Here is a 15,550-nt window from a genome sequence, read left to right as displayed (position 1 = left end):
ACTGAGTTCGACTGCGGCGGCGTCGCTCCCGGCACGACCCGCCTCTCCGCTCCGCCTCATTCTCCGCCTCCTTGCCGCCATCTTGGGCAGGGCTGCAGCGTGCCCTACCCCGCCGTCGGCCCGTCGGCTGCTCCTCTCCACAGTATATATACTTTATTTTCCATAGGTCATAAAAAAAATTATCAATAGGTATCGATATCGACTGATATATTGTGATACCGTTTTCAGCCCTCTGTTGGCTCCACTTAGCTTAGGGGCTCATGAGTTTTTTGAGTATAAAAATTGGAAAAATTATGTAATTTCCCTAATTGGGTTAAAAATATTTTCGGTGCTGTGTAGAGCTTGTGTAATACTTTTCCATATCAGTAGGTGGCAGCAGGCAGCTAATTGCTTTGTAGGCATCGGGAACAGGGTTTGTCGTGACAGTGGGAGGCAGGGTGCAGGTAAAAATAAACAAACTGAATTGAAGCTTAGGGATGATTATGCAAAACGAATCTAAAACCGAACTGGCTGCAAAGTAAACAAAAAAAAACAGAATTCTGGACGACAGCAAAGACTTACTGTGGAGTTCATCCGAACATGACGTGACTATCAACGAAATAGGAGCTCTGGACAAGAACTACAACAGCACACACCGATAATGACGTGACGGGTGGTGACAGTACACCTAGTTTGAGACGAGCTACATGTTTGGTTATGGTTTGAATTCATGTCCAACAATTGCGAAAACGACTTTTTACTGTTAGCATCGGCTGCTGAGTTGAATTTTTTAATGTTTTCTGTTGGTCGGTGCGCCTCTGGATTATATTTGCTTGCAAGTTTCACCGCAATAAGGCGATTTGTTGGTTTTCTGACATTGACTTGTTTCTTCAGCATTGTCCACAGGTTTAAGTCAGTACTTTGGGAAGGTCGTTCTAAGCTGACAACAAACTAAAGCGCCAAATGCTAGCCGGTCCATTAGAATCTTCCAGGCGGTGACTACTAGTCGGCAGTGAGACTATGTTCTAGGAGACTGGCAGGTAAACATAAGACCATTAGCATGCTGGTCTCACCTGGTGTGTGCGTTGGCAAGGTGCGGGGTCTTGACAAGTCCTGTCAGGACTATTGTGACCAGGGAACAAAGGAACTTTCAAGTCTTGGAATGCTCCCCCTTTCCGACGGAACGTAGGAGTTAAGTGTAGTCTTACAGCTTTGACTATTCCATTATGTCTGGCGAGTCTGATACTAAGTGTCAAGTCCTCGTGAACGTGAGTGGGGATGATTAGTGGTGAAGGGATGATTAGTGGTGTAGGGATGATTAATGGTGTAGGGATGATTAGTAGTGTAGGGAAGATTAGTGGTGTAGGGATGATTTGTGGTGTAGGGATGATTAATGGTGTAGGGATGATTAGTAGTGTAGGGAAGATTAGTGGTGTAGGGATGATTTGTGGTGTAGGGATGATTTGTGGTGTAGGGATGATTAGGAATGTAGGGATGATTAGTAGTGTAGGGATGATTAGTAGTGTAGGGATGATTAGGAATGTAGGGATGATTAGGAATGTAGGGATGATTAGTGGTGTAGGGATGATTAGTGGTGTAGGGATGATTAGTAGTGTAGGGATGATTAGTGGTGTAGGGATGATTAGTGGTGTAGGGATGATTAGTGGTGTAGGGATGATTAGTGGTGTAGGGATGATTAGTGGTGTAGGGATGATTAGTGGTGTAGGGATGATTAGTGGTGTAGGGATGATTAGTGGTGTAGGGATGATTAGTGGTGTAGGGATGATTAGTGGTGTAGGGCTGATTAGTAGTGTAGGGATGATTAGTGGTGTAGGGATGATTAGAGGTGTAGGGATGATTAGTGGTGTAGGGATGATTAGTGGTGTAGGGATGATTAGTGGTGTAGGGATGATTAGTGGTGTAGGGATGATTAGTAGTGTAAGGATGATTAGTGGTGTAGGGATGATTAGTAGTGTAGGGATGATTAGTGGTGTAGGGATGATTAGTAGTGTAGGGATGATTAGTGGTGTTGGGATGATTAGTAGTGTAGGGATGATTAATGGTGTAGGGATGATTAGTAGTGTAGGGAAGATTAGTGATGTAGGGAAGATTAGTGGTGTAGGGATGATTTGTGGTGTAGGGATGATTTGTGGTGTAGGGATGATTAGGAATGTAGGGATGATTAGTAGTGTAGGGATGATTAGTAGTGTAGGGATGATTAGGAATGTAGGGATGATTAGGAATGTAGGGATGATTAGTGGTGTAGGGATGATTAGTGGTGTAGGGATGATTAGTAGTGTAGGGATGATTAGTGGTGTAGGGATGATTAGTGGTGTAGGGATGATTAGTGGTGTAGGGATGATTAGTGGTGTAGGGATGATTAGTGGTGTAGGGATGATTAGTGGTGTAGGGATGATTAGTGGTGTAGGGATGATTAGTGGTGTAGGGATGATTAGTGGTGTAGGGATGATTAGTGGTGTAGGGCTGATTAGTAGTGTAGGGATGATTAGTGGTGTAGGGATGATTAGAGGTGTAGGGATGATTAGTGGTGTAGGGATGATTAGTGGTGTAGGGATGATTAGTGGTGTAGGGATGATTAGTGGTGTAGGGATGATTAGTAGTGTAAGGATGATTAGTGGTGTAGGGATGATTAGTAGTGTAGGGATGATTAGTGGTGTAGGGATGATTAGTAGTGTAGGGATGATTAGTGGTGTTGGGATGATTAGTAGTGTAGGGATGATTAGTGGTGTAGGGATGATTAGTAGTGTAGGGATGATTAGTAGTGTAGGGATGATTAGTGGTGTAGGGATGATTAGTAGTGTAAGGATGATTAGGAATGTAGGGCTGATTAGGAATGTAGGGATGATTAGTGGTGTAGGGATGATTAGTGGTGTAGGGATGATTAGTAGTGTAGGGATGATTAGTGGTGTAGGGATGATTAGTGGTGTAGGGATGATTAGTGGTGTAGGGATGATTAGTGGTGTAGGGATGATTAGTGGTGTAGGGCTGATTAGTAGTGTAGGGATGATTAGTGGTGTAGGGATGATTAGTAGTGTAGGGATTATTAGTGGTGTAGGGATGATTAGTGGTGTAGGGATGATTAGTGGTGTAGGGATGATTAGTGGTGTAGGGATGATTAGTGGTGTAAGGATGATTAGTGGTGTAGGGATGATTAGTAGTGTAGGGATGATTAGTGGTGTGGGGATGATTAGTAGTGTAGGGATGATTAGTGGTGTAGGGATGATTAGTGGTGTAGGGATGATTAGTGGTGTAGGGATGATTAGTGGTGTAGGGATGATTAGTAGTGTAGGGATGATTAGTGGTGTAGGGATGATTAGTGGTGTAGGGATGATTAGTGGTGTAGGGATGATTAGTGGTGTAGGGATGATTAGTGGTGTAGGGATGATTAGTGGTGTAAGGATGATTAGTAGTGTAGGGATGATTAGTGGTGTAGGGATGATTAGTGGTGTAGGGTGATTAGTGGTGTAGGGATGATTAGTAGTGTAGGGATGATTAGTAGTGTAGGGATGATTAATGGTGTAGGGATGATTAGTGGTGTAGGGATGATTAGTAGTGTAGGGATGATTAGTAGTGTAGGGATGATTAGTAGTGTAGGGATGATTAGTAGTGTAGGGATGATTAGTAGTGTAGGGATGATTAATAGTGTAGGGATGATTAGTAGTGTAGGGATGATTAATAGTGTAGGGATGATTAGTGGTGTAGGGATGATTAGTGGTGTAGGGATGATTAGTAGTGTAGGGATGATTAATAGTGTAGGGATGATTAGTAGTGTAGGGATGATTAGTGGTGTAGGGATGATTAATAGTGTAGGGATGATTAGTAGTGTAGGGATGATTAGTGGTGTAGGGATGATTAGTGGTGTAGGGATGATTAGTAGTGTAGGGATGATTAAGGGTGTAGGGATGATTAGTGGTGTAGGGATGATTAGTAGATTAGGGATGATTAGTGGTGTAGGGATGATTAGTAGTGTAGGGATGATTAGTGGTGTAGGGATGATTAATAGTGTAGGGATGATTAGTAGTGTAGGGATGATTAGTGGTGTAGGGATGATTAGTGGTGTAGGGATGATTAGTAGTGTAGGGATGATTAGTGGTGTAGGGATGATTAGTAGTGTAGGGATGATTAGTGGTGTAGGGATGATTAATAGTGTAGGGATGATTAGTAGTGTAGGGATGATTAGTGGTGTAGGGATGATTAGTGGTGTAGGGATGATTAGTGGTGTAGGGATGATTAGTAGTGTAGGGATGATTAGTAGTGTAGGGATGATTAGTGGTGTAGGGATGATTAGTAGTGTAGGGATGATTAGTGGTGTAGGGATGATTAGTGGTGTAGGGATGATTAGTGGTGTAGGGATGATTAGTGGTGTAGGGATGATTAGTGGTGTAGGGATGATTAGTGGTGTAGGGATGATTAGTGGTGTAGGGATGATTAGTGGTGTAGGGATGATTAGTGGTGTAGGGATGATTAGTGGTGTAGGGCTGATTAGTAGTGTAGGGATGATTAGTGGTGTAGGGATGATTAGAGGTGTAGGGATGATTAGTGGTGTAGGGATGATTAGTGGTGTAGGGATGATTAGTGGTGTAGGGATGATTAGTGGTGTAGGGATGATTAGTAGTGTAAGGATGATTAGTGGTGTAGGGATGATTAGTAGTGTAGGGATGATTAGTGGTGTAGGGATGATTAGTAGTGTAGGGATGATTAGTGGTGTTGGGATGATTAGTAGTGTAGGGATGATTAATGGTGTAGGGATGATTAGTAGTGTAGGGAAGATTAGTGATGTAGGGAAGATTAGTGGTGTAGGGATGATTTGTGGTGTAGGGATGATTTGTGGTGTAGGGATGATTAGGAATGTAGGGATGATTAGTAGTGTAGGGATGATTAGTAGTGTAGGGATGATTAGGAATGTAGGGATGATTAGGAATGTAGGGATGATTAGTGGTGTAGGGATGATTAGTGGTGTAGGGATGATTAGTAGTGTAGGGATGATTAGTGGTGTAGGGATGATTAGTGGTGTAGGGATGATTAGTGGTGTAGGGATGATTAGTGGTGTAGGGATGATTAGTGGTGTAGGGATGATTAGTGGTGTAGGGATGATTAGTGGTGTAGGGATGATTAGTGGTGTAGGGATGATTAGTGGTGTAGGGATGATTAGTGGTGTAGGGCTGATTAGTAGTGTAGGGATGATTAGTGGTGTAGGGATGATTAGAGGTGTAGGGATGATTAGTGGTGTAGGGATGATTAGTGGTGTAGGGATGATTAGTGGTGTAGGGATGATTAGTGGTGTAGGGATGATTAGTAGTGTAAGGATGATTAGTGGTGTAGGGATGATTAGTAGTGTAGGGATGATTAGTGGTGTAGGGATGATTAGTAGTGTAGGGATGATTAGTGGTGTTGGGATGATTAGTAGTGTAGGGATGATTAGTGGTGTAGGGATGATTAGTAGTGTAAGGATGATTAGGAATGTAGGGCTGATTAGGAATGTAGGGATGATTAGTGGTGTAGGGATGATTAGTGGTGTAGGGATGATTAGTAGTGTAGGGATGATTAGTGGTGTAGGGATGATTAGTGGTGTAGGGATGATTAGTGGTGTAGGGATGATTAGTGGTGTAGGGATGATTAGTGGTGTAGGGCTGATTAGTAGTGTAGGGATGATTAGTGGTGTAGGGATGATTAGTAGTGTAGGGATTATTAGTGGTGTAGGGATGATTAGTGGTGTAGGGATGATTAGTGGTGTAGGGATGATTAGTGGTGTAGGGATGATTAGTGGTGTAAGGATGATTAGTGGTGTAGGGATGATTAGTAGTGTAGGGATGATTAGTGGTGTGGGGATGATTAGTAGTGTAGGGATGATTAGTGGTGTAGGGATGATTAGTGGTGTAGGAATGATTAGTGGTGTAGGGATGATTAGTGGTGTAGGGATGATTAGTAGTGTAGGGATGATTAGTGGTGTAGGGATGATTAGTGGTGTAGGGATGATTAGTGGTGTAGGGATGATTAGTGGTGTAGGGATGATTAGTGGTGTAGGGATGATTAGTGGTGTAGGGATGATTAGTGGTGTAGGGTGATTAGTGGTGTAGGGATGATTAGTAGTGTAGGGATGATTAGTAGTGTAGGGATGATTAATGGTGTAGGGATGATTAGTGGTGTAGGGATGATTAGTAGTGTAGGGATGATTAGTAGTGTAGGGATGATTAGTAGTGTAGGGATGATTAGTAGTGTAGGGATGATTAGTAGTGTAGGGATGATTAATAGTGTAGGGATGATTAGTAGTGTAGGGATGATTAATAGTGTAGGGATGATTAGTGGTGTAGGGATGATTAGTGGTGTAGGGATGATTAGTAGTGTAGGGATGATTAATAGTGTAGGGATGATTAGTAGTGTAGGGATGATTAGTGGTGTAGGGATGATTAATAGTGTAGGGATGATTAGTAGTGTAGGGATGATTAGTGGTGTAGGGATGATTAGTGGTGTAGGGATGATTAGTAGTGTAGGGATGATTAAGGGTGTAGGGATGATTAGTGGTGTAGGGATGATTAGTAGATTAGGGATGATTAGTGGTGTAGGGATGATTAGTAGTGTAGGGATGATTAGTGGTGTAGGGATGATTAATAGTGTAGGGATGATTAGTAGTGTAGGGATGATTAGTGGTGTAGGGATGATTAGTGGTGTAGGGATGATTAGTAGTGTAGGGATGATTAGTGGTGTAGGGATGATTAGTAGTGTAGGGACGATTAGTGGTGTAGGGATGATTAATAGTGTAGGGATGATTAGTAGTGTAGGGATGATTAGTGGTGTAGGGATGATTAGTGGTGTAGGGATGATTAGTGGTGTAGGGATGATTAGTAGTGTAGGGATGTACGTGTGTATATATAAACATATATATATATATATATATATATATATATATATATATATATATATATATATATATATATATATATATATATATGTTTTTATTGTGTGTCCCTCAGTAGAAAACGTTGGTACTCCACCTCCACACCTCCTATCATTTTAACGGTAGACAAATCCTCGTTAGAATAAAGTAAAAACCCACACGTGTTGTTTACATTTATCCAAGCGTGACATCAGGTGTGTTGAGTCAACTCGTCATTAGCACCTTGACAGCATGTCCGCTAACAATGCCGCGCGGTTAGCATCTCTGTAGCGTCCGTCATCACCAAGTTGTCTCGGCGCTTGTTTGCACCAGGCGTTGTTTGCCTTGGCTTTGCCGGCCTGAAAAAACTTCTCGGCGCTAACTAAACACCCGAAAACAGGTGTCAAAACCTGTCTGCCAAAGCCAGCGACGTGAGCGGCGTATAACAACATGTCACCCTCGTCTGTCGACAACAACTTGTCCCGCGTCCAAGTACTTCTCCCAAATATGCGCTAGCACCTGTGTGCTACAGGTGTCGTCCCCAGGTCAGATCTGCTCACACGGGTGTTGTCCTTTCCCTCCCACAGAACCTTCTAGCGTCCGCTAATTGCGAGCTAATAGTACTTATCGTCCGCTAATCGCGAGCTAATAGTACTTATGTAAATTCTGTCAAAGCGCTTTGGGCTCCTTAAAAAGGGGTAGAAAAGCGCTATACAAGTACAACCATTTACCATTTATGTACGTGTAGGTACTACACGCTAATCGCTAGCTAACAACTGGAGCAGAAAACTCTAGCTTGAAAAAATTGCGTGCTAATTAATAGCTAACAGCTGCCACGCTAATCGCTAGGTGACAACTTGCATGTTAATTGCTAGCTGACAACTGCCCCATTTATCGTTAACTGACAACTGGCAAGCTAATTGCTAGCTGACAATTGCCGCATCAATCGCTAGCTAAAAAAAATTGCTCGTTGATTAATAGCTAATACCTGGTTTGCTAATAGCTAGTTGACAACTGGCATGCTAATTGCTAGCTGACAACAAGCACATTTGTCACTAACCAACAACTGGCAAGCTAATCGCTAGCTGACAATTGGCGCATCAATAAATAGCTAAAAAATTTGCATGTTAATTAATAACTAACAACTGGCTTGCTATTAGCTAGTTGACAACTGGCATGCTAATTGCTAGCTGACAATTGGCGCATTTGTCACTAGCCAACGACTGGCAAGCTAATTGCTAGCTAACAACTGGAGCATCAATCGATAGCTGAAAAAATTTAACGTTAATGTTTAGCTAATAACTTGCTCGCTAATAGCTAGTTGACAACTGGCATGCTAATTTCTCGATGACAACTAGCACGCTAATCGCTAGGTGACAACTTGTATGTTAATTGCTAGCAGACAACTGCCCCATTCATTGTTAACTGACAACTCCCGCGCTAATAGGTTGTTGACAATTGGCACGCTAACCGCTAGCTGACAATTGGCACATCAATAAATAGCTAAAAAAAATTGCATGTTAATTAATAACTAATAACTGGCTCGCTATTAGCTAGTTGACAACTGGCATGCTAATTGCTAGCTGACAATGAGCACATTTGTCACTAGCCAACAACTGGAAAGCTAATTGCTAGCTAACAACTGGAGCATCAATCGCAAGCTGAAAAATTTAACAATAATGATCAGCTAATAACTTGCTCGCTAATAGCTAGTTGACAACTGGCATGCTAATTGCTAGCTGACAACAAGCACATTTGTCACTAACCAACAACTGGCAAGCTAATCGCTAGCTGACAATTGGCGCATCAATAAATAGCTAAAAAATGTGCATGTTAATTAATAACTAACAACTGGCTTGCTATTAGCTAGTTAACAACTGGCATGCTAATTGCTTGCTGACAATTCCCGCATTTGTCACTAGCCAACGACTGGCAAGCTAATTGCTAGCTAACAACTGGAGCATCAATCAACAGCTGAAAAAATTAAGCGTTAATGATTAACTTTAAAACTTGCTCTCTAATAACTGGTTGACAACTGACATGCTAATTTCTCGCTGACAACTGGCACGCTAATTCCCAGAGGAAAACTGACATGCTAATCGCTGGCAGACAAATGGTACACTAAACGCTAGCTGAAAATTGCTGCATCAATCGCTAGCTAAAAAAAATTGCTCGTTGATTAATAGCTAATACCTGGCTTGCTATTAGCTAGTTGACAACTGGCATGCTAATTGCTTGCTGACAATTGGCGCATTTGTCACTAGCCAACGAATGGCAAGCTAATTGCTAGCTAACAACTGGAGCATCAATCAACAGTTGAAATAATTAAACATTAATGATTAACTAAAAACTTGCTCGCTAATAACTGGTTGATAACTGACATGCTAATTTCTCGCTGACGACTGGCAAGCTAATTGCCAGAGGAAAACTGACATGCTAATCGCTGGCAGACAAATGGCACACTAATTGCTAGCTGACAATTGCCGCATTAATCGCTAGCTAAAAAAAATGGCTCGTTGATTAATAGCTAATACCTGGCTTGCTAATAGCTAGTTGACAACTGGCATGCTAATTGCTGGCTGACAATGAGCGCATTTGTCACTAGCCAACGACTGGCAAGCTAATTGCTAGCTAACAACTGGAGCATCAATCAATAGCTGAAAAAAATTTAAGTTAATGATTGGCCCTAGTGTGTGAATGTTGTCTGTCTATCTGTGTTGGCCCTGCGATGAGGTGGCGACTTGTCCAGGGTGTACCCTGCTTTCCGCCCGATTGTAGCTGAGATAGGCGCCAGTGCCCCCTGCGACCCCGAAAGGGAATAAGCGGTAGGAAATGGATGGATGGATGGATTAGCTAATAACTTGCTCGATAATAGCTAGTTGACAACTAGCATGCTAATTTCTTGATGACAACTAGCACGCTAATCGCTAGGTGACAACTTGTATGTTAATTGCTAGCAGACAACTGCCCCATTCATTCTTAACTAACAACTGCCGCGCTAGTAGGTTGTTGACAACTGGCACGCTAATCGCTAGCTGACAATTGGCACATCAATAAATAGCTAAAAAAAATTGCATGTTAATTAAAAACTAATAACTGGCTCGCTATTAGCTAGTTGACAACTGGCATGCTAATTGCTAGCTGACAATGAGCACATTTGTCACTAGCCAACAACTGGAAAGCTAATTGCTAGCTAACAACTGGAGCATCAATCGCAAGCTGAAAAATTTTACAATAATGATCAGCTAATAACTTGCTCGCTTATAGCTAGTTGACAACTGGCATGCTAATTGCTAGCTGACAATGAGCGCATTTGTCACTAGCCAACAACTGGCAAGCTAATCGCTAGCTGACAATTGCCGCATCAATAAATAGCTAAAAAAACTTCATGTTAATTAATAATTAACAACTGGCTTGCTATTAGCTAGTTGACAACTGGCATGCTAATTGCTAGCTGACAATGAGCACATTTGTCACTAGCCAACAACTGGAGCATCAATTGCTAGCTGAAAAAATTAAACGCTAATGATTAGCTGATAACATCAGAAGATTTTAATGGAAGCATTCACATACAATGGTTTATATAGGGCACAGATTGGGTGGGTACAGGCAGGCGTAGGGTGTGGTGATTGGCTCATGTGTTACCTAGGAGGTGTTTCCGTCTATGGCGGCATGTTGAAATGATTTCACTGCGCTTGTTGAGGGATGACAGGTCTGGATGATATATAATAAACAGTTTCTCTTTCAAGCATAGGTTGCATCTTTTATTACCACTGTTGTAAGGTGTGCTGGATGCAAGAATTTGCCATGTTGTTGAATATTCAACATTATTGTCTTTGAGGTTCCAAATGTGTTTGCTGAGTTCTGTAGAATTCCGAAAAGTCTGGTTTCTAAAGGAGGCGTTGTGATTATTCCATCTTGTTTTGAACGCTCCTTGTTTCATCCTACGTACGTGTCGGATGTGTTAAAGTCCTTGCGTGTTACCTTTGCTTGGTAAACGACTGATGTTTGTCAGCACCCCCCGTTGAGAGGCCAATCAGGTTTCTTGTGACAGTTACATTCCTTATTGGTTTCAGATTGGTTTAGTCTGGGGGTAAGTAGTCCTTTTGCAATTGCTTTGTTGTCGTTTGAAATGATTTGTTGTATGTTATTCATACAGCTGTAGCTCAATTTAATGTTGTTCTTGTTGAATATTTTTCTTAGGGTGTTGCCTTTGGGGAAGTGTTTGTCGATCAGAGTGAGGAACTTGTGGCCGATATTGGTTGAGACGTTTTTGCTGAATGGCGGATTGTACCAGATGATGTTGTTTCGTTTTCTGCTCTTTTTTGGTTGGTTTCCTGGAGTGGGTTCATAGGTGAGGGTGAAGTTGTATCCGCTTTCATCAAGTGCTTTCTGGTACGGGGGGGTTGCTTGGTCGAATTCAGCTTTGCTGGATGACAGCATCGATAGCCTTTTATTAATTCCGGTAGGTATTCTTTTCGTGGTGGTGGGTGGGTGGTTGCTGTCGTGGTGTACGTATTGGAGTGTTGTGTTGAGTTTTGTATTGCGCTCTACCATGGTATCGAGCACTATTCTCTGGATAATCCAATCAAGATATATATATATATATATATATATATATATATATATATATATATATATATATATATATATATATATATATATATATATATATATATATATATATTATATATATATATATATATATATTTATATATATATATATATATATATATATGTATATATATATATAAAAATGATATATACATATATATATATATATATATACATATATATATATATATATACATATATATATATATATATATATATGTATATATATATATATAAATGATATATACATATATATATATATATATATACATATATATATATATATATATATATATATGTATATATCATTGTTATCGTCTTCTCTGTGTTGTCCACACAATTTGTCTTGTTTTTTTTTGTTGTTGTTGTTGTTGTTTTTTTACTATTTTCTATCCTTTCCTGCTCCTGTCCGGCTGCCCCAAACACTAAACCCATTTGAACATTAAAAATAAGACCAAATACAAATAAGGCCAAGAAAGGAAACATCCTCAGACTTTCGTCAAGTCAATGTTCACAGCGGACAAGAAACATCTCCTTTTTTTTTTTTTTTAATGTATTTATTAATTTTTCTTAACATCTCCATGAACAATAACATATGCTTGAGAGGCTTGACAGGATACTTTTGAATTTTTTTATCTTTTTTTTTTTTTTTTTTAACTACTTGGGACCCCTGATTTAAATGAAGATGGCGTACTTATCAGGCATACAAATATATATATAAAAACACATTTTTTGGGGGATGATTAAGAAGACAAATATGTCGTTTTTCCTTGCCTTCCAGGTCTGGTGGAGATCTGCCTGATGCACCCGCTGGATGTGGTGAAGACCAGGTGAGTCCTCCTTGCTTCTCACCTTCTTATTCACTCCCTCGTTCAGTCAGGGTTGGTTTAAGTGTGCTCCCAGCCCGGTGTCATTAACAGGTCGTGGGCTACTCCTAAAGCTTTATAGTCTTTCATAGTCCTCGCCGAGACCTCTGGCTTTCTTCTTAGGCCCCCTCCCCTCCTGCCCCATTCGCTGCCTGTCAGTAAATCCTACCGTCGCTTCTGTCATTTACGGCTTGCACTTTCTCGCTAAATAAATTGCCTGGCGTGCCTTTTAAAAAAAAGAAGAAGAAGCTTTAAAGGTAGCGCCACCGCAGGAATAAAAGCCGAGGGCCGGACACTTGATCCTCTGAAAGAGTGTTGTGATTTACCGGGAAGCTTTATTACAGGTAGAGGCGTCCTCACGCGGGGTCGCCGGGGGCCAAAAGGGCAGCGGGCTATTTTCTTTGTAACTCTCCTCCTTTTTAAAAAAAAAAAAAAAAAGTCGTAAACGACGCCCTAAAAGTGAGACAGCTTTATCTGTTTGTTTTCCGCCCGTGTCGCCACCTTTTTTTTTTTTTTTTTTTAACCCATGCTTTCTGGCTGACGTGGGAGCCGTGTGAGCTAATTGGAAGACTGAGGAGGCTGAAGTCAATTAGCGGGCCCCTTGAAGCCGCCTGAGCATGGCTTCTATTAGGCCCCCCTGCTTTAAAAGCCTACTGAAATTATTTTTTATTATTTAAATTAAATTATTAATTTATTATTTAAATTAAATTATTTAAATTATTTAAATTTTTTCTTATTTAAATGGATCCTTTCGCCATATTTCGGGACGGCGTGGCGCAGTGGAAGAGTGGCCGTGCGCAACCCGAGCGTCCCTGGTTCAATTCCCACCTAGTACCAACCTCGTCACGTCCGTTGTGTCCTGAGCAAGACACTTCACCCTTGCTCCTGATGGGTGCTGGTTGGCGCCTTGCATGGCAGCTCCCTCCATCAGTGTGTGAATGTGTGTGTGAATGTGGAAGTAGTGTCAAAGCGCTTTGAGTACCTTGAAGGTAGAAAAGCGCTATACAAGTACAACCCATTTATCATTTATTTATTTATTTATATTTTTGCTGAAAGGATTTATTAGAGAACATCCACGATAAAGTTCGCAACTTTTGGTCGCTAATAAAAAAAAGCCTCGCCTTTATACTTGCCGACCCTCCCGGATTTTCCGGGAGACTCCCGAAATTCAGCGCCGCTCCCGAAAACCTCCCGGGGACAAATTTTCTTCCGAAAATCTCCCAAAATTCAGGCGGAGCTGGAGGGGGGCGTGGCCTCCTGACTCAATGTTGTGTGACCTTCTTGAACAGGACAATACTGCCATCTACTGTACATAGAATAGAATGTAAATATATTCTACATTTAAGCGCAGACAAGGAACATGCACTAGAGCAGGGGTGCCCACACTTTTTCTGCAGGCGGGCTACTTTTCAATTGACCAACTCGAGGGGATCTACCTCATTTATATATATCATTTATATTTATTTATTTATGAAAGAGACATTTTTGTAAACAAGTTAAATGTGTTTAATGATAATACAAGCATGTGTGACACATATAGATGTTTTTCTTTCACGAAGACAAGAATATAAGTTGGTGTATTACCTGATTCTGATGACTTGCATTGATTGGAATCAGACAGTAATGATGATAACGCCCACATTTTCAAATGGAGGAGAAAAAAAGTGGTCCTTTCTGTACAATACCACATGAAAGTGGTTGCTTTTTGGCATCTAATTCATCCAGCTTACAAGAAAAACATTGGCGGCAAATTCCGTAGCTTGCTTGATTGACATTCACGGTACCGGAGGGTCTTGTGAGATGACGCTGGCTGCTGCCAGTTCATTATTATTAAAATATGACCGAGAGGAAGGCGAGAAACATTTTTTATTTCAACAGACTCTCGCGCCGTACCTTCCGTCAAAACTCTAAAGGCCGACTGCACATTTCCTATCTTCACAATAAAAGCCCTGCTTCATGCTGCCTGCGCTAACTAAATACAGAGTCTCGGAAAACTGGCGTGCACAAGCGATCCCTCAGAAAGCTGGCGTGCACATCACTCTTATCTTGTTAGCGAACCGAGAAAGCGACAATTTCCTCATTAATTTGAGCAAGGGTGAAAGATTTGTGGATGAGGAGAGTTAGAGTGAAGCACAAAAAAAAAAAAAAAATGTGCAAGTTAAAGCTCTACTATGCAAAGCGAAAGCCATTTATCAACAACACACCAGAACGCCGCCGGCTGTGCTGGGCCCGAGCTCATCTAAGATGGACTGATGCAAAGTGGAAAAGTGCTTTGTGGTCTGGACGTGGTGTCCTCCAGACCACAGAGGAAAAGAACCATCTGGATTTTTCTAGGCGCAAAGTGTAAAAGCCAGCATCTGTGATGGTATGGGGGTGTATTAGTGCCCAAGGCATGGGTAACTTACACATCTGTGAAGGCACCATTAATGCTGAAAGGTACATACATGTTTTGGAGCAACATATGTTGTCATCCAAGCAAAGTTATCATGGACGCCCCTGCTTATTTCAGCAAGACAATGCCAAGCCACGTGGTACAACAGCCTGGCTTCGTAATAAAGCAGTGCGGGTACTAGACTGGCCTGCCTGTAGACCAGACAATGTCTCCCATTGATTGGCACTGCATCAAAAAGCGACATCCGTGTGTAAAGGATATCACCACATGGGCTCAGGAACACTTCAGAAAACCACCGTCAGTAACTACAGTCGGTCGCTACATATGTAAGTGCAAGTTAAAACTCTACTATGCAAAGCCACAGCCATTTATCAACAACACCCAGAAATGCCGCTGGCTTCGCTGGGCCTGAGCTCGTCTAGGATGGACCGATGCAAAGTGGAAAAGTGTTATGTGGTCTGACGAGTCCACATTTCAAACAGTTTTTGGAAAATGTGGACGTTTTGTCCTCCGGACCACAGAGGAAAAGAACCATCCGGATTGTTCTAGGCGCAAAGTGTAAAAGCCAGCATCTGGGATGGTATGGGAGTGTATTAGTGACCAAGGCATGGGTAACTTACACATTTGTGAAGGCACCATTAATGCTGAAAGGTACATACATGTTTTGGAGCAACAAATGTTGCCATCCAAGCAAAGTTATCATGGACGCCCCTGCTTATTTCAACAAGACAATGCCAAGCCAGGTGTTTCAACAGCGTGGCTTCATAGCAAAAGAGTGCGGGTACTAGACTGGTCTGCCTGTAG

General features: G+C 41.6%; 1 protein-coding gene across 1 annotated transcript in view; it reads left to right on the top strand.

Moving 5' to 3' along the window:
* Positions 1–15,550, top strand: part of LOC133550149 (mitochondrial 2-oxodicarboxylate carrier-like) — a 631,183-nt gene that overhangs the window by 491,155 nt on the left and 124,478 nt on the right. The window contains exon 3 of the mRNA XM_061896248.1: positions 12,270–12,318. Coding sequence (XP_061752232.1) covers positions 12,270–12,318 — 49 coding nt within the window. The remainder of the gene's footprint in view (positions 1–12,269; positions 12,319–15,550) is intronic.

This window comes from Nerophis ophidion, linkage group LG03 (assembly GCF_033978795.1).
Source record: "Nerophis ophidion isolate RoL-2023_Sa linkage group LG03, RoL_Noph_v1.0, whole genome shotgun sequence".
Classification (NCBI taxonomy): domain Eukaryota; kingdom Metazoa; phylum Chordata; class Actinopteri; order Syngnathiformes; family Syngnathidae; genus Nerophis; species Nerophis ophidion.
Note: the sequence above shows the minus strand (reverse complement) of the source record. Positions and strands in the feature narration are given on the sequence as shown.